The following is a 23893-nucleotide window of genomic DNA, read 5'->3' on the forward strand; positions in this document are numbered from 1 at the left end:
TTATGATGATGAATAGTCTATAAACGTCCGCGTTCAGGCGGTGATAAACTTCGTGAAGAGGTTAGGCTTAGCTCTTATTGCAATACTGTCAAAGGAAGATTCCTGATCAAGATCGATACAATCTTCGTTTGCGAGCGACAGCAGATCGAAAAATGCCCTACTAGCCTCTTTCTTCGATATATCTTCTCTCGCTTTGGAAACATCTGATTTATGTCCAGCTGACAGTAGATCATCAAAAGTTGGTGCATCAATATCGAGAAATTGTGCTCTTAACAATTCGGCCATGCGTACTGTCGTTTTGGATGCAGTGTCACTGGAAGGAAGCCGTACTTCTTGTGGTTGTTCCGAACTATCTTGCTGTGTTTGAGACGACTCTCTCTCGGGAGAACTTAGTAGATTCTCATCGGCAGGCGGTTGCCCAATGTCAGCGGCTATCGGCATGATATGATCACTGTCTTCCGTGTCGCAAGCGCTTCCATCATTTGTATCATCATTGCTGATCAGATGTTCATCAAGACTCAGTGAAATGTCTATTTGTGCTTCTTCTGAGCGGACTTCTACCTCTGGTGAATTTAACTTTTGTCTCTTACATTTCTGGAATGATAGTACGTCCGTCAGCATAGCTGATGGAAGGTAATTTATACTTAGCCGAAGCTCATCTAAAAGTCTTCTCTTTGTTAAACTGCTGTCATTTTGTTCTGAACCCTCATCCGTAAGATTATCAAATGTTTGCCTGATCTGAGGTTCTTTAAGTTCAGTTTCGTTATCGAGGTCTATCGCTTTCGCATTAGCTAATCCCGAATTTTTCTTGAGACGTACAAGAATCTCTTTCTCTACCATGGGTTCTTCGTCAGCGACTGGCTCCTCTATCAATGGTTCCTTCTCCAGACCCAGATCGATCCCAAGATCCTCATTATCATCTACCATAGACGCATTGCCAGCTCTCCTTCCCAGCTCCACTGACATAGTTGATGAGTCCTCGTCGTGACCCTCTTGTTCGCTCTTGCTTATTCCTAAATCCCATTGTCCATTATTCGGATCGTCAAGCGGAAAGTCATCATCTTCGATCAATGGTACCATTTCAGCACGGCTTTGTGCCATTGAACCTTCATCGAGCGTCGTTTGCCTGGTACCTTCCTCCCAGGTCTTTGACGACTGACCGTCTTCGAAGTCGAAATCGAGGTTTAACGCCGAGGTCTCATGAAGATCTAGATCGTCATCACCACCGAAACCTCTACCAATCTCGAGAGAAGTATCCCAAGGCGCAGCCCCTTGAACTCTCCTGCGCATGGAATTGTCCCCATCTAAGAGGTTGGGTGGAGTTTGATCATTCTCCAGAAAATCTAAACTAGGCACCGACAGCACTTCTCTCTCTGTCACTGAATCTTGCAATATCAGTTGCTCGATTGATGCGATTGTATTAGATTTCCCAACAGTTACATTGATCCGCTGGTTCGCTTTGAATATAGTGCTAATCTTCATCAAGGTATCCTTTATGTCCGTCAGAAGGAACGCGGCCTGTTTCGAGTAAACGCGTACTATACCTTGCAATAGATCGCCAGAGGTATGAAGCGTAATGTATTCAAAACTGCTCGCTTCTCCGGAGACATCAGTGCTACACCCGGAAGCTTTAGCGATCTCATCTGCAGATTCTTGGATGCTTGTTTGCAAGACGGAAGTCTTGGGTAAATTGGACATATTTGCAGCCAACCATATCTGAGCTAATGGGCCGCTCTTGGTACCAATTCTCACGGAAGAGTAAGCTTGTACTGTGGATTGCATCGACGGATCTGGGAAGGGCTAAGAAAGTGAAGTAAAATGTTTGAAGAAATGTGGAAAGCAAAATATTATTGTCGTTGTCAGCAATGGCTCTTAAGTATGGTATGCTAGCAGTAATCGAAATGGTTATCGCTTATTATCTACTTATATCATGATATGACAGCTAATGAGGCCAATAAGAAGTTATAAGTGGTGCAATAACAACTTCATGAAGTACTGTATGCTTGAAATGATTTTTACTATTCACTTTACGCGTCGCACATTAACTTCGCGTTTTCGCGCCCGCTGGTCAACCAAATCAACGAAGCACCTAAGCTGGCTCCGCCGCAAAGCTGGAGAGTTGTACTGCGGATAATATGTTTTCGTGCTGTTGTTATTTACCTCTCGATATCTTGAATATAAAAACTGGAACTTTCTAAAAGCCATAGCTATTTGAGAGCAGATTGCAAGGATTCCAAGACTTCAATTTGGATGGCAGCCTCTGCAGCAGTCCTTTCGTCAGAAGAGTTGACCTTATTCTTGGCTTCGCTCAAAAGGGACTTGATGTTTTCCTGTGAGAAAGACTCCAATGGGAAAGCTTCAACTGAAGTGATACATAACGTGGAGTCTGGTTGAACAGTAGCAAAGCCACCGGACACAAAGTACTTCTTGGATTGAGAACCCTCAAACACTTCGACGACACCAGGTGTCAATTGTTCCACAGTAGGCACGTGATTGGCTAGAATACCAATTCTACCAGATTGAGCAGGCAAATTGACCTGGGTGACTTCAGAACCAGCAGATACTGTCTCATGTGGTAAGGCAAACTGTAACTTCAAAAAGCTGGATGGAGCAGCTTCAGCATAAAAACGCTTGCTCACAAGATTCAAAGATCTGGACAAATTTCTGGTAGTATTCAAACGCAACATCCTGTGTCTTCTATATACGCTTGCAACCGCTTGATCGCCCAATATATGAAGGAGCAGCAATGGGCAATTCTAAACTTCGATAATTGTGAACCACGTAGCACCTGCTTTACGGGGTGTCGCTAGGTAGTGAGAGCTTACGGGTTCGGTTCCACTGCCCTCCGGACGTAGAACCTACAGATGCCAGAGAGAACGTTGGAAGGACGAAAAAGGCTGTTACCCGATTTTTGAGGAAGAGAAAGTTGATTGGCCAATTACGTATCTGACCGGGTAACAAAGCAGCTGAACGCCAATGATCTCGGCGGCTATACAACCAGCGACAGGAGCAATCATTCACTATCGCTAGTTCTCTGTTGATAGGTTCCTGTGTGACAAGGAGACGGCATGCAGGACCGTTTCCCGACAGTCCTTCTAAGCAAACACTGCTGGTGAACTTCTTGGATGAAAAAAATACTGGCAACAAGATAGCGGATGACTTTGAGAACCATGCTTTCGTTGTTTACAGTTTCGTCTGCTACATTGAATGCTTGTCATGTCCCGACGTAGGTTCCATGACGCCAATATCTACACAGTTATTGGAAGCGACCGGTTAGAATAAGCAGAGTGGAATGCTTGGTCTGTGCGATTAGATGAAACCGGCAGCTACTGACAGACTGTCTTAGACAAGATATGAAACTTAGCCGTTTTGACGGACCACTTCGAGGTCGGTAAGTTTGGTTAAAGCGTTGTGAATAGTTTTTTGTTCGGGTAACAGATAGTTGTCAGTCATCTCTGATTATGATCTACCCTGATCCGTGAACCGCAGTTGCACATTCTTATGTAAGCCTGGTGGAAGATCATCGATATCTTCTCAAGCGACAAAAGCAGCATGGTTACTCTACAAGGTACGGCGAGTGCCAGCGAAACGCCTAGCTTCTCGGCCACATTACCTGCTCATAATAATAAACTGACGCAATGCTTTGATGACATAATGAAAGTGGCCGCTGAGATGATGGTTCAGCAGCAGCTAAAAACTGTTCAGTTAGATACATCTGTTATCAATGGCTTCAGTGAGGCACAACAAAGAGTCTTGAGCGAGAAGGTTCACTTGTTTCATTCAATCCTGGACGATTTGGAGACAACTTTATCAAAGAGTAAAAGCTACATTGGGGCCATATACGAAATTGCTGTTGAAAAGGAGAAGGAGAGAGAACGGAAAAGGATAGACCAGCGCAGGAAGCAGGAGGAAGAAGAGCAAAGGAAAAATAGAGAACTGGAAGAGTTGAAGAGCCGTCAGTTGTCGGGGCAAAGTATTGAGGACAACCGAATAGAGTCTGAAAACAGGACAGAGTTTTCGAGAGATAGAACGAATGGCATGCTGGTGGCGAATTTGGGAGACGATCGTCGAAACATAAATGGCTCACCAAATATGGTGATGAGCGCGCAATCTCAAATAGCGATGACGCCTGGTGATTCTCAACAGCAGTCCCCACGAAATTCACAAGGACAACCAACGCAAGGAGACGATATGGGAGAAATCGGAAACATGGACATTTCAATGTTTCCTGGTCTCGATAATACAGGATTTGACATTGGTAGTTTCGGTACAGGGATTAACGGATCGGAGAAGAACGGAGATAAAAGCACAGAACCCATAAATACTTTCGAAAAACCATCTGGCACCACTGATAATAACCTTTCTGAGAATCCAGAGGCGGGCTATATGGCTGACAATGGAGAAAATTATTTGACGCTGAACGATTTTAACGACTTGAATATAGATTGGGCAGCTAATGGCGATAATGGCGATCTTGACTTGAACGGGTTCAACATTTGAAAAGCCACAAGGGCTAAGAACCACTTCGTTTTTACTGTTGAGTATATATATGGAGAGTGGAGTATAAAAGATATGCAAATGCAAAAGCTCATTAAGGTGGGGCGTTAAATAATACAATGCAGCTCGGACGATCAGAACCTACGTTTTTCAAAGATAAACTACCATCGCGGTAACGTTGTCGGTGGTCCCATTTTCCAAAGCACATCTCACCAATATCTTGGCGGCTTCGTCAGGATCTTTTATATCTTTAATGAGGTCACAAGCCTCTTGGTCATCAATGACGTCCCACAAGCCATCGCATGCCAATATCAAGAACTCATCATCAGCCGTTATCTCCACACTGGTGGTGAAGGGATTACCTACCACTAGGCCATCGAAGAACTTATCACCTAGGGATCTAGTGACCGCTAGCATGCCGTTCACTCGGCTTTTCATGATTAGTCCACCCGCTTTTTCCACCCTCTGCATCTCTAAAATATCTGATGCTTTGTGGTCGTAAGTCAATCGTACACTTTGTCCCTTCCTGAATAGAACAATACGTGAGTCTCCAACATTTGCTGTATATAGCTTCCTCTTATGCTTCGCTAGATCGGTTAATTGTCCAGGTTCATTGTCCGGTAATTCCCATCGTAAGATGCATACTGCAGCTGTGCAGCCACTATTACCTGGCAAATTGGTATTTATTTGTTCATCTAGGACCAAGAAAGACTTATTCAAAATGTCTCTCACGTCTAAAGCCTCGTTCTCAACCAGCAATTGTTCAACGACTGTATGCAGATGAGAACCGCACCATTTAGATGCCTGAGAACCGGCATGTCCATCGAAAACAGCAAAATATCCCCAGTCCAAACGAGACGCAAAATTCTTCACGTATGTATGCACATCTTCCATGGTCTTACGAAACTTCGCATTCTTATTCTCTGCTACGCCTACTCGATAACTCAGCTTATAATGCTGTTCATCGCTAGCTTTGGTACTCATTATTCCTCACGATTGGTATTGAATATCCTTCACTGGATGAGTGAGCCACAGACAATGTGTACTTATAAAATGTAACGGTTCTTCCAAAAATAGAATAACTGATTTCTAATCGAGAGCAAGTTCAACTTGCTCAATCAGAATCCTCTGCTTCACAGCTTTAGCAATGTAGAAGAGGCTTTAGAGAATAGTAATTGTTTATCGAGATCGACAAAAGACTGGATCGAAAGATGCCAATAAACAGTCAGCCAACGGCTCGCAAAATCTGAGAAATTAAAAAGTTTCAATCACGTCACCAAGCGGTGTAAATTTCTCTGGCGCTATCAGCCAGACAAGCAATCTCTCGTTGTTTAATTTCTCTATTCAAAACTGTTGCTATGTTGTGTTTATTCAGATGAGATGCCAACTCTGATAAAATATGGATGACGATAGAAGATAGTTTGTCACGTGACGGACCCAACTGCTAAATATTCAACGTTAATAAGACTACTTAACAATTCACAGGTATAAACCCTCCAAGTTTTCTTCCACTTTGTTCTTCAAGACACGCTCTTTAGCCTGCTTGAAATCCTCTGCTGTGACTTGCATTCTCCGCTCTCTGAGTGCAAGCAAACCTGCTTCGGTGCACATTGCCTGTATATCAGCGCCTGATAGATCGTCCTTTGACGTCACTAGTTCTTCCAAATGTACATCCGAGCTCAGGCTCATCTTTGAAGTATGAATGCCTAATATCTTTCTCTTTGTTCCCAAGTCTGGGTTTTCAAAAAGGATCTTGCGGTCTATTCTGCCAGGTCTAATAAGCGCGGGATCCAAACTTTCGATCTTGTTCGTGGCCATGATGACTTTCACGTCACCTCTGTCGTCAAAGCCATCCAGCTGGTTCAGAAGTTCCAGCATAGTTCTTTGAATTTCCCTTTCACCCCCGCTGTTCGAGTCATACCTCTTTGTACCGATGGCATCGATTTCATCTATGAAGACGATACTTGGAGCGTTCTCGGCCGCGACCTTGAAAATCTGTCTGCAGAGCCTTGGACCGTCGCCCAGGTATTTTTGAATAAGCTCCGAACCGACAATCCTCAGGAAGGTCGCGGAAGTCTGATTAGCCACTGCCTTTGCAAGTAGAGTCTTACCGGTACCTGGTGCTCCGTAGAGTATAACACCCTTTGGTGGTTTGATACCCATCTCTTCGTAAAGTTCGGGGTGTGTAAGCGGCAATTCGACTGCTTCCTTAATTTCTTGAATCTGATTCTCCAAGCCTCCGATATCGCTGTACGATTCCGTTGGAGATTTGTCGATCTTCATGACAGAGATCATCGGATCGGTATCTTCCTGTAACACTCCGACGATCGACATTGTTTTGTGATGCAGCAGAACGGAACAGCCTGGTTCCAGCAACTCTTTGTCAGCGAAAGATAGGATCGAGACGTAGTAATCAGGCATCGTAGGGCTCGTCACAATAGCGTGATCGTCATCGATAATCTCTTCCAGAGTACCAATACTCAATGGATTACCTCTAATCTCCTCCAGTTGTTTTTTCTCCTCTTCCTGCTTCTTCTCGATTGGCTTAAGGATCTCCGAATTCGTAACGAATTCTTCCTCCAGCAACAAGTGATCTTTGATTCGTTCCATCCTTAACAGTTTCAGCTTACAACGTGTGCTCGGATTGACTGTGGGCAACTTTTCAGCGGTTGCTGGACCACCTCTTCTCTTTTTTCTCCCAAACCTCGACTGCACTGGTGGCTCATACTTGGATTTCTCCTTGCTACCTCTCTTCTTCTTCTTATCTTGTCCTGAAGAAACGCCTTGTCCCATGGTACCTAAACCTCACTGGCTGGATAGATTGCCACTCACGACACTTGCAAGATGTTAGCTTTGATTCTTTTGCCACCTTCGTCTTTAGACCCTATAACATTACTAGGAAAAATACTGTCGGGAAGCAAAAAAATAATCGACAACTGCAGGACTCGAACCTGCGCGGGCAGAGCCCAAAAGATTTCTAATCTTTCGCCTTAACCACTCGGCCAAGTTGCCACAAAAGCTTATGGGATGGAACGTTACAGTATTATTTGTGGGTGACATGGTTCATCCCCCTTTGCGATAGTTCGTTCAATATTTATTACTAATAAACTATACTTGTATCCTATCGAATCCCCTTGTCCTTTCCTGGACCTGGGTGGCTCTCTAATAGCTCTCAACTGGGTCCCTTTTATCTGTTTCATTTTGGACCTCTGTTGGTAATCAGAATAGTGTTTTAGCCATTCTATTTACACTTCCATCTTGTCGAGCCGGTATGCCCAGCTCGTACTATTACAGTAACTATTTCCTAGCATAACCCATACCACACTGTAACCATCATTTTACCATCAAGCTCCGCAAGAGACCCCTCGACCCCCAGCTTTCTGACATTGCTCAGCACGGATGGAAGCACCCTAGCGAAAGTTACTATGATCCTACAAGGTTTACAAACAACCATCGATTCTTGGTCTACGTATCCAATTGCGTTTCAAGTACCTTTCTCTAAACGAGTGGAAATTTGCGTAGATCCCCTTTGTTCCCGATGCAAAGCCGCCGAGGACACTATGGTCCGCCTCCGCCTGGCCGTCAGCGGATACCAATGGCAATGAAAATTCGCACCGGTTGTTTTCGGTGTCAACGCCGTGCCGGAAATAAGACCCTCAGGTTCCGCGGAAACTGAATATGGCGAAAAATAAAGCTCAACAGACGGTTCCATGGGCATCGCAATTACAACGGTATGGATATAACCTATATGACAAATATGACAAATACAGATATCCGTATTTCCACATAGTTTAGCCTCAAGTTTCGGTGCGGTGAGAGGGAAGTAATCTATATCAATCGTTGGGATTCTGTTTAGTAGCACTTCTTCGCCTCTTTTCAAAGTCACGACGCTGTATTGATGTCAAGTTCGGAGGTGAAAGAGGCTAATTCGCCTTCATCGGACGAATCTCGAGAAGCCGGTGATCGCAGATCTTTGGCATGCAGTGAGTTGAGTTACAGAGCTTATAATGATGAAGACTCCGATAAACCAATGTTTGAGATAGGTCGAGATGTGGCACACTTGAAGTCAGGTACAAGCTTTAATGCGGAGACAACTTCACAGATCTGTTCTTTGGCTCGGACACTTTCGCGGAGAATTAGTAAGGAAGACGCGGGAAAGAGAGATCCTAATGCTTTCAATGCGGAAAACATTCTGTCTCGGTTTGTTAATGATGCTTCTGATCAGGGGATCCACTTTAGGAAGACTGGTGTGATTTTGGAGGACGTTGGCGCTGAGGGCGATGATGAGAGCGCTCTTGAAGGAGTCACGTTTGGTAACATTCTTTGCCTGCCGCTTACCATCTACAGGGGGATCAAGGCGAGAAAGAACCGCAAGATGAGAAAGATCCTGCGGGGCGTACACGTTTTGGCCAAGCCGGGCGAAATGGTGTTGGTACTGGGTAGACCGGGCGCCGGTTGTTCTTCTTTGCTGAAGACTACGGCAGGCGTGATCGATCAGTTTTCTGGCGGTGTAAGTGGTTCTATCTCATACGATGGTATTCCACAAGCTGAGATGATGAAGCATTTCAAATCGGATGTTATATACAATGGAGAGCTGGATGTGCATTTTCCTTACCTGACCGTGAAGCAGACTTTGGATTTTGCCATCGCCTGCAAGACGCCTGCAAGAAGAGTCAACAATGTTTCTAGACAAGAATACATCGAGCACACCAGAGATTTTTACGCGACGATCTTTGGTCTCACTCACACTTACGATACACGGGTGGGTAACGACTTCGTGAGAGGTGTCTCTGGTGGTGAAAGGAAGCGTGTTTCGATCGCTGAGGCGGTCGTCGCCAGAGGCTCCGTGTATTGCTGGGATAACGCTACGAGGGGTTTGGATGCCTCTACTGCTTTAGAGTACGCCAGGGCCATTCGTATCATGACAAATTTGCAGCAGTCTACCGCTTTTGTCACCATCTATCAGGCAAGTGAGAATATTTACAATACATTCGACAAAGTTACCGTACTGTATGCGGGCAGACAAGTGTATTTTGGTGCAATCGAGGACGCTAAAGATTATTTTTGGAGAATGGGATACGAATGTCCTGCGAGACAGGATACCGCAGAGTATCTGACGGTCTTGACGGATCCTAACGGTTTGCACCAGATCAGACCGGGTTTCGAGAAAAGAGTACCCAGAACGGCCGAAGAATTTGAAAAGTACTGGCAAAATTCACCCGAATACGCTCAGTTACTGAAAGATATTGAAGAATATAAGGCCAACGTTGACACAGAAAAGACTAGACAGATCTACCACGACTCGATGGTACAGGAGAAATCCAAGCATGCGCGGAAAAGCTCTTACTATACCGTTTCATATTGGAAACAGCTGCAATTGTGTACCCAGAGAGGATTCCAGAGAATTTACGGCAATAAATCCTATACCGTGATCAACATCGTTGCAGCAGTGATACAGGCATTCATAGTGGGATCTCTGTGTTACAATACCCCATCCTCCACAAGTGGCGCCTTTACAAGAGGTGGTGTCCTTTATTTTGCTTTGTTGTATTACTCATTGATGGCTTTAGCAAATATCACTTTGGATTACAGACCAATTCTTCAGAAACACAAGAACTATTCCCTGTACCATCCATCGGCAGAGGCACTTGGTGCTAATATCGCGGGTTTCCCCTTCAGAATGATTGGTTTGACCTTGTTTATCATCATATTGTATTTTCTAGCTGGTTTGCACACTAGTGCTGGGAGTTTCTTCATCGTTTACCTCTTTTTAACTATGTGTTCCGAAGCCATCAATGGACTCTTTGAAATGATCACCGCTGGTTGTGATACAATTTCTCAGGCCAATGCAATTGCCGGTATTTTGATGATGTCCATTTCAATGTACTCAACTTATATGATTCAATTGCCCTCAATGCACCCTTGGTTTATTTGGATTGCCTATATCTTGCCCATCAGATACGCTTTCGAGTCCATGCTAAATGCTGAGTTCCATGGTAGACATATGGACTGTGGTGGTGGTGTTATTCCATCTGGTCCGGGATACGAAAATGTCACTGCCAATGAAAAAGTTTGCGCATTTGTAGGTTCCCAACCAGGCCAGTCTTGGGTTTTAGGGGATGACTATCTGAAAATACAATTCGAGTACGAATACAAGCACACATGGAGAAATTTTGGTATCTTATGGTGCTTCTTAATTGGTTATATTGCAATCAAAGCCATCATTACCGAAATTAAACGCCCAGTCAAGGGAGGTGGTGATGCTTTGATCTTCAAAAAGGGCCACAAAGCATTGGCCAGAAAGGCAAGGCTTGACGACGAAGAGGCTGCCGATAACATGAACATCGCAGACGTTAAAGAGAAGTTGTCGAATGGAGAAAGCATTATTTCAAGTCAAGCCAATGCGGATGCATTCGAAGAATTGCAAAGTAGCGGTGTTTTCATATGGAAAAATGTGAACTATACGATTCCTTATAGGGGAGGCATGAGGCAGCTTTTGGACAATGTATCCGGTTACTGCGCTCCAGGTACCATGACTGCGCTAATGGGAGAATCGGGTGCTGGTAAGACAACGCTTTTGAATACTTTAGCACAAAGGAACGTCGGGATCATTACAGGAGACATGCTAGTTAACGGGTGTCCAATTGACGCTAGTTTCGAGAGAAGGACGGGATACGTCCAGCAACAAGATTTGCACATAGCTGAAATGACTGTTAGAGAATCTTTGATATTTTCAGCTCGTATGCGTCGGAATCAGTCCGTCCCAGATAAAGAAAAGCTTGAGTTCGTCGAAAAGATTATTGACATTTTGGACATGAACGAATACGCCGAAGCTCTAGTTGGTGAACTGGGAGCTGGTTTGAATGTTGAGCAGAGGAAAAAGTTATCGATTGGTGTCGAATTGGTTGCAAAACCAGATCTTCTTTTGTTTTTGGATGAACCAACATCTGGGCTTGACTCCCAATCAGCTTGGGCGATCGTTCAGATTTTGAGAAAGCTGACGGCCGCTGGTCAATCAATCTTGTGTACCATCCATCAGCCCTCAGCTACCCTTTTCGAACAGTTTGACAGACTCCTACTGTTGAAAAAGGGTGGTCAAACAGTTTACTTTGGCGATGTGGGTCCCAACTCATCCACTTTGTTGGATTATTTTGAAAGAAGTGGTGCCAGAAAATGTCACAAGAGCGAAAATCCTGCTGAATATATTTTGGAAGCAATTGGCGCGGGCGCAACCGCTAGCGTCGACGAAGATTGGCACGAAATTTGGAAGAACTCTCCAGAGTTTAAGGCCAATGAAGAAAAGATTGAAAGCATGATGAGAGAGCTATCCTCTAAGGAGAAGGACTCTGCAAAATCTAAGGAAGATGTCAGGAAATATGCCACGGGATACTTCTACCAGTTCAAGCACGTCTACTGGAGAACAGCTACCATCTTCTGGAGAGACGTGAACTATCTAATGTCCAAACTCATGTTGATGCTGGTTGGCGGTCTGTACGTCGGTTTTACATTTTTTGATGTTGGTAACAGTTATACCGGTTTACAAAACACTTTGTTCGCTACGTTTATCTCTATCGTTCTATCCGCGCCAGCCATGAATCAAATCCAAGCTCGTGCTTTGGCTTCCAGGGAGCTGTTTGAGGTTAGAGAGTCTAAATCTAATATGTTCCACTGGTCTCTACTGCTAATATCCCAATATCTATGTGAGATCCCCTATCATTTTGTGTTCTCCACTATTTACTTTGTCAGCTTCTACTTCCCATTGAAAAACTTCTTTGAGGCGTCAAGATCGGCGGTTTTCTTCTTGAATTACTCTATTGTGTTCCAACTATACTATGTCGCCCTAGGTCTAATGGTCTTATACATGGCACCTAACCTGCCTTCTGCTGCTGTGATGATGGGCCTGGTTCTTTCTTTCTTATTGTCGTTCTGTGGAGTTGTTCAGCCGCCATCACTGATGCCAGGTTTCTGGACTTTTATGTGGAAAGTTTCGCCATACACCTACTTTGTCCAAAACTTACTGGGCATAGTGTTACATGGCAAGAAAGTCGTCTGTAAACAAAAGGAGCTCTCCTTCTTCGATGCGCCCAGCGGCATGACTTGCGGAGAATACATGGAACCTTTCCTTTCCAGGGCCACTGGTTACATTCAGAATCCAAACGCAACAGAAAACTGTGCTTATTGTCAGTTCTCGGTTGGAGATGATTACTTGACAAGGATAAGTGCGAGCTATTCGTACCTATGGAGGAATTTCGGTTTCTACTGGGCTTACATCGGCTTCAACCTTTGCGCCATGATCGGGATCTACTACATGTTCCATGTGAGGAAAGTTGGCTTGATTGATTTCGGCGCCATCAAGAACATTTTGTCCACGGTTAAGAGCAAGATGCCTTTTAGCAGAAGGAAGATAAGTTCTGCTCAATGAACGGACACGCGCAGAATGCCGGGCACGATTTCGTTCATTATAATCTATACGAATAATACCTTGTACAATAGAACTAGTCAATACAACGAATATCTTCTACACAGATATGGAGATAACTTGATTAAGCTCTTGTCGAATTATCCTCTCAAAGTAATTGACAGTGCTCTGGTACAAGCAAATGAGCGTTTGATAACAGATCAGAGTTTTTTCGCCCCGGAAAACGGTCGTCGAGATAACAAAGATAACAAGTAGAATGCAGAAATCGAATGGAAATTAAGGTTTCTTACCGGGGTCACCTAGCAGTGCCGAGCATATGATATCCATTTCCGACTGCCTCTTCAATAGATGATCTTCTTTCTCTGTGGAAGCCTTCAAAGCTTATTGTCCATTGCAAAGTCTTCTTCCTTTTGATAAGATAAGAAAAAAGCGTCAACTTTTCTTAATCCACTGATCTTAGTGCGATGAGAGAGCAATAATGCAGGATCAAGGCAGCATATATAACCAGGAACTACTCTATGAATATTTCCTCTTCTCTACTCAATCCATGATGACCGAGACCAGCCATGACGACAGAAACAGATGAATTGGCAGCAGTTTTCAGCAATCCTAGTCGGAAGTCATTGCACAAGAGAAACTCTGAGGATGAAATTCTGGGGAAACAGAAAATAAGGGCCACTGGTAAAAGTTTCTACGAAGAAGACGTGTCCTCTACGGTCGAGGCGTCAGTTGACGAATATGTTGAAGAGCAAAGTCGTTGGAAAAAATTTTACAGTAAGTGGATTATTGTGGATCCATCGGTAGCTGATGTTTCGCTGACTGAGTCGTTTCTGTATAATCATGACCTGAAGCCGGTAGAAGAAAAAAGACGGGTTTGGTCATGGTTCAATTTTGCATATTTCTGGCTGGCCGACTGTTTCAATATCAACACTTGGCAGATTGCTGCGACGGGCATGCAAATGGGTTTGAACTGGTGGCAGTGCTGGATAACTGTTTGGATTGGGTATGGGCTTGTCGGCGTCTTTGTCGTTGCGGCTTCCAGATGCGGCGCTGCCTACCATGTTTCTTTTCCCATTAGCGTGAGAGCTTCATTTGGTATTTTCTTCTCGATGTGGCCTATAATTAACCGTGTTGTCATGGCTATTGTGTGGTATGCCGTCCAGGCATACCTGGGGGGTTCCACGGTGTCTTTGATGCTGAAGTCCATCTTCGGGAACGACCTGAACGAGAGGATTCCTAACCATTTTGGCTCACCCAACGCAACGACATTTGAGTTCATGTGTTTTTTCCTCTTTTGGGTTGGGAGTATACCGTTTTTATTGGTTGCACCACACAAAATTAGACATCTTTTCACGGTGAAGGCAGCTTTGGTTCCCATTGCTGCCTTTGGGTTTCTGATATGGGCAGTGAAGAAATCACACGGTAAAATTGCATTGGGCTCGTTGAATGGTACGGCGCCTCATGGCTCTGAATTTTCTTGGATCTTCGTCAGGTCCATCATTGGATGCATCGCCAATTTCGCCACTTTAATCGTGAACGCTCCGGATTTTGCGAGATTCTCCAAGACTCCTGCTTCTTCTTTATGGACTCAGCTCATCGGTATTCCGTTCCTATTTTCTATAACCTGTCTGGTTGGCATCATTGTCACTGCAGCTGGGTATGAATTATACGGAGTTAATTACTGGTCTCCAATTGACGTGCTGGCGCGTTTCTTGGATAGTTCTTTCACACCCGGGACAAGGGCGGGTGTTTTTTTAATTGCATTTGTATTCACACTTGCACAGCTCGGTACCAATATATCAGCGAATTCACTGTCATGTGGAACCGATATGACCGCTTTATTTCCTAGATTTGTTAACATACGCCGTGGGTCTCTGTTTTGTGCTATGATTGCGCTGTGTATCTGCCCATGGAACTTACTGGCAACTTCCAACAAATTCACTATGGCATTATCCGCGTACGCCATCTTTTTGTCGAGCATAGCCGGTATAATCGCTGCCGATTATTTCGTTGTCAGAAGAGGTTACATTAAGCTGTCTCATCTTTACTCCAACAAGAAAGGCTCTTTTTACATGTTCAACAATCGGTTCGGTATAAATTGGAGGGCCGCGGTGGCGTATATCTGCGGTGTCGCTCCTAATTTGCCGGGCTTTATTGGAACGGTCGGGGCACCACAAATCACTGTCTCGCAAGGCGCCTTAAACCTTTACTATTTGAGCTATTGGGTAGGATATTTTATCAGCTTTTTGGTTTACATTGTTTTGTGCTACATTTCCCCGATCCCTGGTACTCCCGTCGAGAACATTATTCGTGACAAGGGCTGGTTCCAACGATTTGTTGATGTTGAAGATTTCGAAACGGAATGGAGAAGTGACATGAAGAAACCCGATCTGGAAGACGATTTTGTTGACGTCTATGAGTACGGAAATGGAAAAACTTGTTTATAAACATATGAATCCATTTCTTTAATTGTACTTACTATTTCTAAAGAGTGTTTAATACAAGAAATTTCACGAATTTCTAGTTCACCGTAGTCAAACTAGCGTACTTCAACTACAACGAAGATTAATAAATGATGAAGCTTTCATAGCATTTATCACATTATGTCTTGTATAGGCAAAAGCGCTAGATATTGATATGCGCGCTGGCAAGTAAGTAGGAATATTTGATTCGCTTAAAAAGCGGCACCTAAAACAAGTACATCCCGTCCTGGTCATTTCTCCCGCTGGACGACCTATGCATTCTATCTTCTCTTTCAAATTCCCTCCATGTTCTCATCTTAATTTTAGAATGATCGAATTCACCCTCGGCGTCATCGTGCCCACCTTTATTCCCACCGGCGATGGTTCTGGTTTCACCCCATGAGAAGTCGTCAAATTTCCAGTACGCGTAAGTTGGTAGTACACCGTTCCAAATAGGCAATGCAAGTATATAAATGCCCATCCACATCAAGTAGGACCATCTTGTTGCGGTTATAACGACAATCAAACCAGGCAAACCCAAAATGATAGCAAGCAGAATCAAAGTCATAGTGGGAGTGGGCTTCGAGACAATAGCAACAATGATGACATATATGGTGAAACAGATTGCTAAAGGCAGCACAAGTGTTCCAACCAATTCAATACCAATGACAAATTGCATAGAGAAGCAGAAAGTACCACATAAATCTCTAATCAATACCAATTCAAAAAGATTGTGAACAGTGGAATTGATCCAACGCCGACGTTGAGACAACAAAACTTTGAACTTGTCAGGAACAATGGTTTTGCAGGCCGCCTTAGGAACAAATACCTGTTTCCGTTTTGGAAAGGTCCTTAACATCAACGACGAGAGATATCTATCTTCTCCAAGTAATAACAGATTCTTTTTGTGCAGAGTGTCCGTAACGTTGTCTGAATAGCGCTCGACAATGTCAGGATTAGCTAAAATTGGTACCCAAAATCCGTCAGATCCTTTGGGGGACTTGATACGATAGATTGAAAAGCAACCTGGTAAACAGGTCACGGAGCCAAACACAGATTCAAATGCCTTGGCCTGGTGATGCGAAATATAATACTCAAAAACTTGTATGGCTGTGACCCAAGACTGGCCTTTGTTGGCAATCTTTGTCTCACCACAAAGGCCCATAATTAGCGGATCCTTAACCATCTCTGCTACCATGTGGGTTAGAGAATCAGGAAAGACTTTTGTATCAGCGTCAACCATAAGAACAGTTTCATAAAAATCTGCCATCAGACCAGTTACTTGCCAAATGCTCTTCAGAAGCTGGAATTCCAGCTCTGTCATCCTTTCATCGAAAGTCATCTTCTGTAGAAATGACATCAAAATAACCTGAGAATCACGCTTACCTCTATTACCAGGTTTTGCTGAACCTTGTTCATCAGGAGTACCACACTTGACGATTGTAACCATCGGGACCCTCTGTTGCTTCTCTGGAGGCACAGTTTCACTGTCATACTTATAAAAACCTGCGTAAATCTTGGCCATGTTATGACGTTTTGAACCGGAAGCCACCGCAACGTATGAGTACGGCTGAACTTCATCTGGCGGAACGATAAAGTCTTCCATCATTCCTAGGGCTATTTCGGGTGTAGTTTTATCATTACCGGAACCTTTAATCAGACCGTCGCATACCACCATCAATAATTTATGGGAGTTTGGATAATCTGTGGTGGATAATGAGTCTAGAGTGGTCTTCAAACCCTCTTCATCTTCCGAATAGCAGGTCACAAAGCAGATCGTATGGATGAGTGGAAAACCATATGGCAGATAATCAAGTGGCGGCTGCTGTACAGCATCTGGATGAATAATGGCGGAGTCAAAAGATTGTATCGACGAACCTCCTGGTGCTGTGATTCTTTGATCCCCATTCCATAACAAAGAGTCACTTGGAGCAAGTGTTGTCAAATCGCGAGACGGAAATGTGTTACTTAAATGGATGGAATTGCGTTCTCTGGCAGCTCTTGCCGCACTCTGTGTTGCCATCGTCGTCATTCCAGCGATCGTGCCGTCTGTGGTCATATTATCATTGAAGTCGCTGTTATTTCTTGGCTGAAACATTTTAGACCCTTTTTTCTTGAGAAGATCCATCCTGGACTCGGTCCTAGTATGATGCTTCGGTCTTAACTCGGGGGCCACCTGCTTTATTGGACCTTGGGTACGAATATCATTGGACCAATCTTCAATTTTATTTAGCTGCTGTCCCATGGTTTTATTATCAACCGGGAAAGCGCCTTGCCTCATGGCCACTGCCCAGCGGAAATAGCATGCAATCAAGAACTTGGCAATGACAACAGATAAGATGAAAATTAATGAGACGTAAAGAACAACGTCTGATGCAATGCAACCAACTGTCTTTGAATCAACTTCACCGACTTTGATGATCTCGCTCAAGCATCGAGCAACTTTTTTGTCGTAGCTATTAGCCAGTGCAATGGATAGATCATACCCCTGAAAATCAAGCCTCTTTAAATCACTGAACATTGGCGGATAGTCGAGGTCATCGGTCTGCAGCCAATTCAAGAGCCCGAGATCCAGGACGTGCCCGTTGTAGACAATAAGATTCCTTGAAGAGTTTTTAATATCGTCCCACGTGAAATACACTTCCGCTGCCGGTTCCAGCGAGTAATATGCCTCTCTTGCAGCCTCTGACGTATGGCAAGCCCAACCGTCGTAATATTCAGACTTGGTAAAGTTTGGCTGCGTAGAGCCGTCTTGACTGAACAGTTTACAAGGGAAGTACCACGCCAGTTTTCCCTGGTCATCGTGTGGAATCGAACAGTTGTCCTTAGGCTTTATCAGATCCAGACAGTTACCGTTAACATTCTGAAACAGGAAAGATGCATCCATCCCGCCTGCATTGACGGGAGGATACAGAACATTTGTACCGGCATCGATACCGGCTGCCGCCGGATGCGACGACGAATCCAGCGCAAACGCCTTCCCATTGATAATCAGGTAGCCAGTCGACACTTCGTTATTTTTCAATCGAAGCACGCTGTGACCACACACAGTACTAGTGAACCCAAAAGTCCAATAAGCGACAAACGCTCCCAAGTAGAATATGACAGATATAAGCCCGATTTTTTCCCTCCATGCCAGCTGTCTCTCCTTCTTCGGCATGCCACATAAGGACAAAAGCGGTGCCGGAGCCCAAAACGAGACGATATAACAATAAAGCTGCCACGGCGTAATCGTCTTTGCCCGCGTCACATCACTCCTGACCGGCTTCTGACCACGGGCCGTAGACAACAAATTTGCCTGATTTTCGTCAGTGAGATCATCCACATGTTCTTCCACCGCCGGTTTCTGATCATTCGAAAAGTCTTGCAGGGGATAGCTCTCCAAACCACGCTCATCGCCAACATCTACCACTGAGCGTAGCGAACCACTGACCCGTGATCGCCCCACGTAATTCGGTGTCACCCCAGTTGTAGAAGGCTGAACGTCCAAATGATCCTGCTGTTCCTGAGCTTTTTGCACATAGTAATAGTGCGGATTCTCCGGGTTATTTAGCTGATTTCTCTCGGGTCTCACCAGAGACCCCTGTCTCTGAGGTCCATGTGAAATAGTACTGTGTCTCGATCGAAGCAGCGATTCCTGATCTCCTCCATTGAAGCTCAAGTAGTTGTCATCCCCAGAGCGGTCGTTTGACATGGCAAGTCACTCTACCAGCTTGCCTAACCACCAGCCTGCTCAAGCTACGAGTCTTCGATGAGCTTTATGTAGTTTGTACGTGGCTTTGAATTTTAGCTTCGATATTTTTCACACTACGTAAGGGCTTATACGCGATATACACGAATCTGATGAACTGATGCTCTATAAATGCCTGAAAGAAGAGGTCTCTTTCGAGCTTGTTGGTCGATTTGAGTTGGTGGTAACTGGTGTAGCAGCTTTTATGGAACGTGTATCCTGTTTGGTATCTTTATCACTCTTATCGGAGGCTGCATTGTCGACGGAAGACCGCGGGCGATAGTGTCTTATCAATTGCCAACATGCGAGTTCGGCAACCGATTGGCGATGCGATGAGCTGGGAAGTATCACAAAGATCGGTTGCGATCGGCGTATATATCGGGAGCGTTTGGTTTAGTTCTGGACTGTTGTAGTCGATTGGAAATGTTCAAGAAATACAACAATGAGATCTGTTACTGCGTCGGAAACCAGTTTGTCGGCGACTCTGAATATCCCAGCGGCAGCTTCTTTGAAGATTGCCTCCGGCCGGTTAAATAGAACAATTTTGGAGACGGGATCTCAGTTCGGTGCTGCGTACCGTTGGGGCGACCTGCCCCATGAGTTTGGGATGAGAAGATTGGCTGGGACCGATGAGGACCGTGAGATGAGAAACTGGTTTGTTGAGGAATGCAGAAGCCTCGGATGCGAGATCAAGATCGACAAAATCGGTAACATCTTCGCTATTTATCCTGGTAAGGACAAGTCAGGGAAGCCTCCCACAGCGACGGGGTCACATCTCGATACGCAGCCGGAAGCGGGCAAGTACGATGGGATCCTCGGGGTTTTGGCCGGATTGGAGGTGTTGAGAACGTTCAAGGACAACAATTTTGTCCCCAACTATGATGTCTGCGTGGTAGTTTGGTTTAATGAAGAGGGTGCTAGATTCGCCCGATCGTGTACCGGCAGCAGTGTGTGGTCTCATGATCTGGACCTGGCGGAGGCTTACGCTTTGAAATCCGTTGGTGAAGAACATCCCGAGTCTGTGCTAGAGTCCCTGACCAAGATTGGTTATGTCGGTGAAACGCCGGCCTCTTACAAGGAGAATGAAATTGATGCTCATTTCGAGTTACATATTGAGCAGGGACCAATCCTGGAGGATGAAGGGAAAAGGATTGGTGTTGTGACAGGGGTGCAAAGCTACCATTGGGCTAAAATCACTGTGAAGGGCGAGGGCGCACACGCTGGTACTACGCCCTGGAGGTTGAGGAAAGATGCACTTTTAATGTCATCGAAAATGATCGTGGCCGCTGCAGAAATGGCTAAATCGCACCAGGGACTTTTCACCTGTGGTATTATTGATGCAATGCCGTACTCGGTAAATATCATTCCGGGTGAAGTTTCGTTTACATTGGACGTCAGGCATCCAGATGATTCAATTGAAGCGATAATTCTGCAAGAGATAAAGGACACTTTTGCAAAATTGGTGGTAGAAAACACTGGAGGTGCGCTGACTTACCAGTGGGATGTTCTACAAATATCACCTGCCGTGAAATTTAATGAAATTTGTATCGAGTGTGTCTCCAGATCTGCATTTGCCCAATTTGATAAGTCACAGATCAGACAAATATGGTCTGGTGCTGGGCATGACTCCTGTCAAACCGCTCCTCATGTGCCAACCTCTATGATTTTCATCCCATCAAAGGACGGTTTATCCCACAACTACTACGAGTACTCCTCCGCAGAGGAAGTAGAAGATGGCTTCAAAGTACTGTTGCAAGCGATTATCAACTACGATAACTACAGGGCGTTGAGAGGTCATTAATCACTCGATGTTGTTGTTGATAGTATACATATGTTTAATCGCTTCATAAACTGGCAGCTGTGGGTATCAAGCTTCGTCGCTCCGGTTAAAAACGTTCATTTTGGGCAGGCTATAGGAGCCATTGCCCTCGGCCTTATTTTTGTAGCTCACAATCATACGCAAATATTTCATGAACAAGAAAGCCATAGATCCCAGACCTCTGAAAGCGGCTAGTGCGGCTACTGACCACAGAATGAAAATTAGGTATCCGTTATTAACCTTCTCCGGTTTGTAAACTTGCGTAATCGACATGATAAATATCAAATTTGATAACATCCAAATCATGACAATTCTCGTTCTGATATCTCTGTAGTAATCATTGCGTTTTTGAGATTCGTCGACCACTGTTTCTTCAAATTCGACCTCTTTCAAACGGCTTTTGATCTCGGTGAACTTTTTATCAACTTCCTGGGGCCAGTCCGTTTCGACAATCTGTTTACCGTCAGGACCTTGGACGACAATGGCTTTTGAAAGTGGCTTTAAGCTACTTGTGGATCCTTTGGTACCCCATGAGACGTCGTGCGTATTGCAGAAGGCGAACACTTGTAAAGTACATGTGAAAGCTGGAAGAGTCAAAAAGTATTGAACTGAGGACGTTAACATGTGCCAGGGATCTAGGTACATGATAGAGGTAATGGTGTAAACACCATATGTGGAAAGCAGCGAAATTATGATATTAGTGAAAATGGAATGAGATTCTTCTTTGGATGCTAATGCCTTGATTGCAAAAACAAACCCGCAAATCAATGCATAGGCGGCGCAGATGGTCAAAATGATCATTGATGCTATGAACAAATGTTTGGCCCCCTGTGGCCGGTTACCCATTGAAATGATAAACAAACTTGCCAAATCACAGAAGATTAGGTACTTGAAAAAGATGAAAACTGCGTTACCATTCTTGATCACTCGATTCATTGAGCCAGCTAAGTAGTAAAACGTCAAAACAAAGTTCGAGATGGCGAACCATGAGAATAGCATTTGAACAAACTGATAGAAGAATTCAATATGCAGGAATATTTTGCGCGTTATGGAGTGTTTTGTCTTCCAGATCTGGTAGAAGTGAAGTTGAGCATACAATGCCGCAAACATAGCACCGTTCAACCAACGTCTTCTCTGCGAAATGAACTCCGGAACATCTTCTGGAACATCAGTCTCACCGGTGGCTTCCTTGACGTATTTCAGTACCCATTTAGCATCCCTCTTAGCCACTAACTCCCAACATAGAATTCTGTCTTCGGCCAAATACATATTAGCAGTGAAGACGTCATGATCCCTACCTTCTTGCGTTTCTCCCAAGAAATATGAATTCAACGGGCCGGTTCCATCTTCGTGGTTTTGTAGGGCTCGGTACCTGTAAGCAGACAGCGCACCAGGCAGCACCGATATATATCCAAACACGCTTTCTAATGGTTTATCAAGAATATTTGAGATTTTGTACTCGAAATTCTGGGAGGCGACTAGCGGATTGAAAAGTTTCAGACCCCATTTGCCCTTCATTGTCTTGATTTGGCCTGCTGCACCAGCCACATTTGAGTCCATATCGAAAACTTTCCATAGATGGTAAATGGCTGTATGATTTAGGCGGGTACCGACGTCAATCAATGTAACCACATTTGGCTGCAGTACAGGACAGAAAGCGTTAAATAGCCAGCGATGCGAGTTAATCTTCTTTTTATTCTCTTCTTTCAAGCAAAACACGAACTGCACTGGCACAATGTCCTTAGAAACGTAATCAAGATCGGAGTTTATGGAAACCTGTGTTGTTAACTCAAAAATATGTGCCTTCACTGGATCTCCGTTGACTGATGCCTTGGCCATGTCTTCCTGGTAGACACCGATGGCCGCTAGGTAGTCCAGAGCACCTTGATTTACTTTTGTTCTACCGTCGCTGATCAGGATAACAGATACTTTCTTCCAACCATCAGGACCCCAGACTTGTGAGCGCCTGCGGCTGCACAGATGGGCCACATTCTTCATGATCGAATCAATAGTTCTAGCCAATGCAAATTTATCTTCGTTGTACATCGTAATACAAATGACAATTTGGCATTCTCGATTCATCTCAGCAAACCTCAGTGAGTAACCTTCTTCCAAGAAATGGTCCGCCTCAACAGTGCATGCAGTGTATCTCATCTCTGTAAACTCCGGGGAGTCTCTCCGTGGCAGGGTGTCCAGCAACCCTCTTGGAATAGGATTATCCAGTTTCAGGATCGCCTTTGCTAGATTTGGATTTTCCAACATCGGTCTTCTTCTGCTCTCAGAGTTAGCACGCCTGACATAGTCCTTACGAACTGGGTGATTTACCTCGAACTTGGTCTCGGCAAAGTCATCAGTATAAGCAGTCGATTGGTCGTCATAGCTCTCAAAAGATTTGCGCGCTTTCCCATCGTTCTCGTACGAGCCTCTGCTCATCGTCGAACCTGTCGAGACGGTGGCCTTAGAGCTCTGTGAGTACAATCTTTCCCCGAAAAGATTACCACTACGGGGTGCACTCCTCGGTACCTGCTGCGGATGTGCCTGGTAACCGCTAATAATGTCCTCCGTCTCGGCATCGTTGTCATCGACCTGGAAGATCGGATTGATGGGTCGCTGAGGCGACCCATACCCATTGGCTCTGTACCGATCTACAACGGGCGAGCTATGGGCACTGTCACGATAAAACTGGGCCCTATGACGACGATCAGGTGAATATCGCTGGGCAGCCCTCGAGGGTGACTGCGGAAGGCCCTGAAATCTCCTGGACTGATCATAGTCGTCGCCCAAATCTTCACGATCATACGTAGTCCCCTCGGATCTACCACTGGTGTTGGTATGGAACCTACTCAGCTGCGGAATCGAGCCTCTTTGAGGAGAGCCGCTCGATGGCTCTACCATAAACGGATTTCTTGTCATTGTCGGTCCTACTGCCAATTGTGGCAGTTCGTCCAAAAGAGAGCACCCCGTCT

At 44.8% G+C, this 23893-nt stretch overlaps 10 protein-coding genes and 1 non-coding gene across 11 annotated transcripts; 4 read left to right on the plus strand and 7 right to left on the minus strand.

Annotated features, from left to right (window-relative positions):
• Window positions 1-33: 33 nt before the first annotated feature.
• MCD1 (kleisin alpha) lies at window positions 34-1782 on the minus strand (the record flags this gene model as incomplete). Its single annotated transcript, XM_037285231.1, has 1 exon — window positions 34-1782. The coding sequence occupies one exon, from the start codon at window positions 1780-1782 to the stop codon at window positions 34-36; it is 1749 nt and encodes a 582-aa protein (XP_037141127.1).
• Window positions 1783-2207: 425 nt separating this feature from the next.
• Window positions 2208-2687, minus strand: ATP16 (F1F0 ATP synthase subunit delta; the record flags this gene model as incomplete). The annotated part of the gene is made up of 1 exon (XM_037285232.1): window positions 2208-2687. One exon carries the CDS (start codon window positions 2685-2687, stop codon window positions 2208-2210), a length of 480 nt encoding a protein of 159 aa, XP_037141128.1.
• Window positions 2688-3552: 865 nt separating this feature from the next.
• Window positions 3553-4500, plus strand: MED2 (Med2p; the record flags this gene model as incomplete). The annotated part of the gene is made up of 1 exon (XM_037285233.1): window positions 3553-4500. The coding sequence occupies one exon, from the start codon at window positions 3553-3555 to the stop codon at window positions 4498-4500; it is 948 nt and encodes a 315-aa protein (XP_037141129.1).
• Window positions 4501-4647: 147 nt separating this feature from the next.
• Window positions 4648-5481, minus strand: PTC1 (type 2C protein phosphatase PTC1; the record flags this gene model as incomplete). The annotated part of the gene is made up of 1 exon (XM_037285234.1): window positions 4648-5481. One exon carries the CDS (start codon window positions 5479-5481, stop codon window positions 4648-4650), a length of 834 nt encoding a protein of 277 aa, XP_037141130.1.
• A 495-nt stretch (window positions 5482-5976) lies between these two features.
• RPT2 (proteasome regulatory particle base subunit RPT2) lies at window positions 5977-7290 on the minus strand (the record flags this gene model as incomplete). The annotated part of the gene is made up of 1 exon (XM_037285235.1): window positions 5977-7290. One exon carries the CDS (start codon window positions 7288-7290, stop codon window positions 5977-5979), a length of 1314 nt encoding a protein of 437 aa, XP_037141131.1.
• Window positions 7291-7427: 137 nt separating this feature from the next.
• Window positions 7428-7509, minus strand: HG536_0Gtrna13S. Its single transcript has one exon. It is a non-coding gene; the product is annotated as a tRNA-Ser (tRNA).
• An 886-nt stretch (window positions 7510-8395) lies between these two features.
• On the plus strand, window positions 8396-12919 carry HG536_0G03200 (pleiotropic drug resistance family ABC transporter; the record flags this gene model as incomplete). The annotated part of the gene is made up of 1 exon (XM_037285236.1): window positions 8396-12919. The coding sequence occupies one exon, from the start codon at window positions 8396-8398 to the stop codon at window positions 12917-12919; it is 4524 nt and encodes a 1507-aa protein (XP_037141132.1).
• A 563-nt stretch (window positions 12920-13482) lies between these two features.
• FUR4 (uracil permease) lies at window positions 13483-15363 on the plus strand (the record flags this gene model as incomplete). Its single annotated transcript, XM_037285237.1, has 1 exon — window positions 13483-15363. One exon carries the CDS (start codon window positions 13483-13485, stop codon window positions 15361-15363), a length of 1881 nt encoding a protein of 626 aa, XP_037141133.1.
• Window positions 15364-15604: 241 nt separating this feature from the next.
• Window positions 15605-19072, minus strand: CHS3 (chitin synthase CHS3; the record flags this gene model as incomplete). Its single annotated transcript, XM_037285238.1, has 1 exon — window positions 15605-19072. The coding sequence occupies one exon, from the start codon at window positions 19070-19072 to the stop codon at window positions 15605-15607; it is 3468 nt and encodes a 1155-aa protein (XP_037141134.1).
• A 478-nt stretch (window positions 19073-19550) lies between these two features.
• On the plus strand, window positions 19551-20909 carry HG536_0G03230 (M20 family metallo-hydrolase; the record flags this gene model as incomplete). The annotated part of the gene is made up of 1 exon (XM_037285239.1): window positions 19551-20909. One exon carries the CDS (start codon window positions 19551-19553, stop codon window positions 20907-20909), a length of 1359 nt encoding a protein of 452 aa, XP_037141135.1.
• Window positions 20910-20975: 66 nt separating this feature from the next.
• CHS2 (chitin synthase CHS2) lies at window positions 20976-23840 on the minus strand (the record flags this gene model as incomplete). Its single annotated transcript, XM_037285240.1, has 1 exon — window positions 20976-23840. One exon carries the CDS (start codon window positions 23838-23840, stop codon window positions 20976-20978), a length of 2865 nt encoding a protein of 954 aa, XP_037141136.1.
• Window positions 23841-23893: the final 53 nt, after the last annotated feature.

Source organism: Torulaspora globosa, chromosome 7 (assembly GCF_014133895.1).
Source record: "Torulaspora globosa chromosome 7, complete sequence".
Lineage (NCBI taxonomy): Eukaryota > Fungi > Ascomycota > Saccharomycetes > Saccharomycetales > Saccharomycetaceae > Torulaspora > Torulaspora globosa.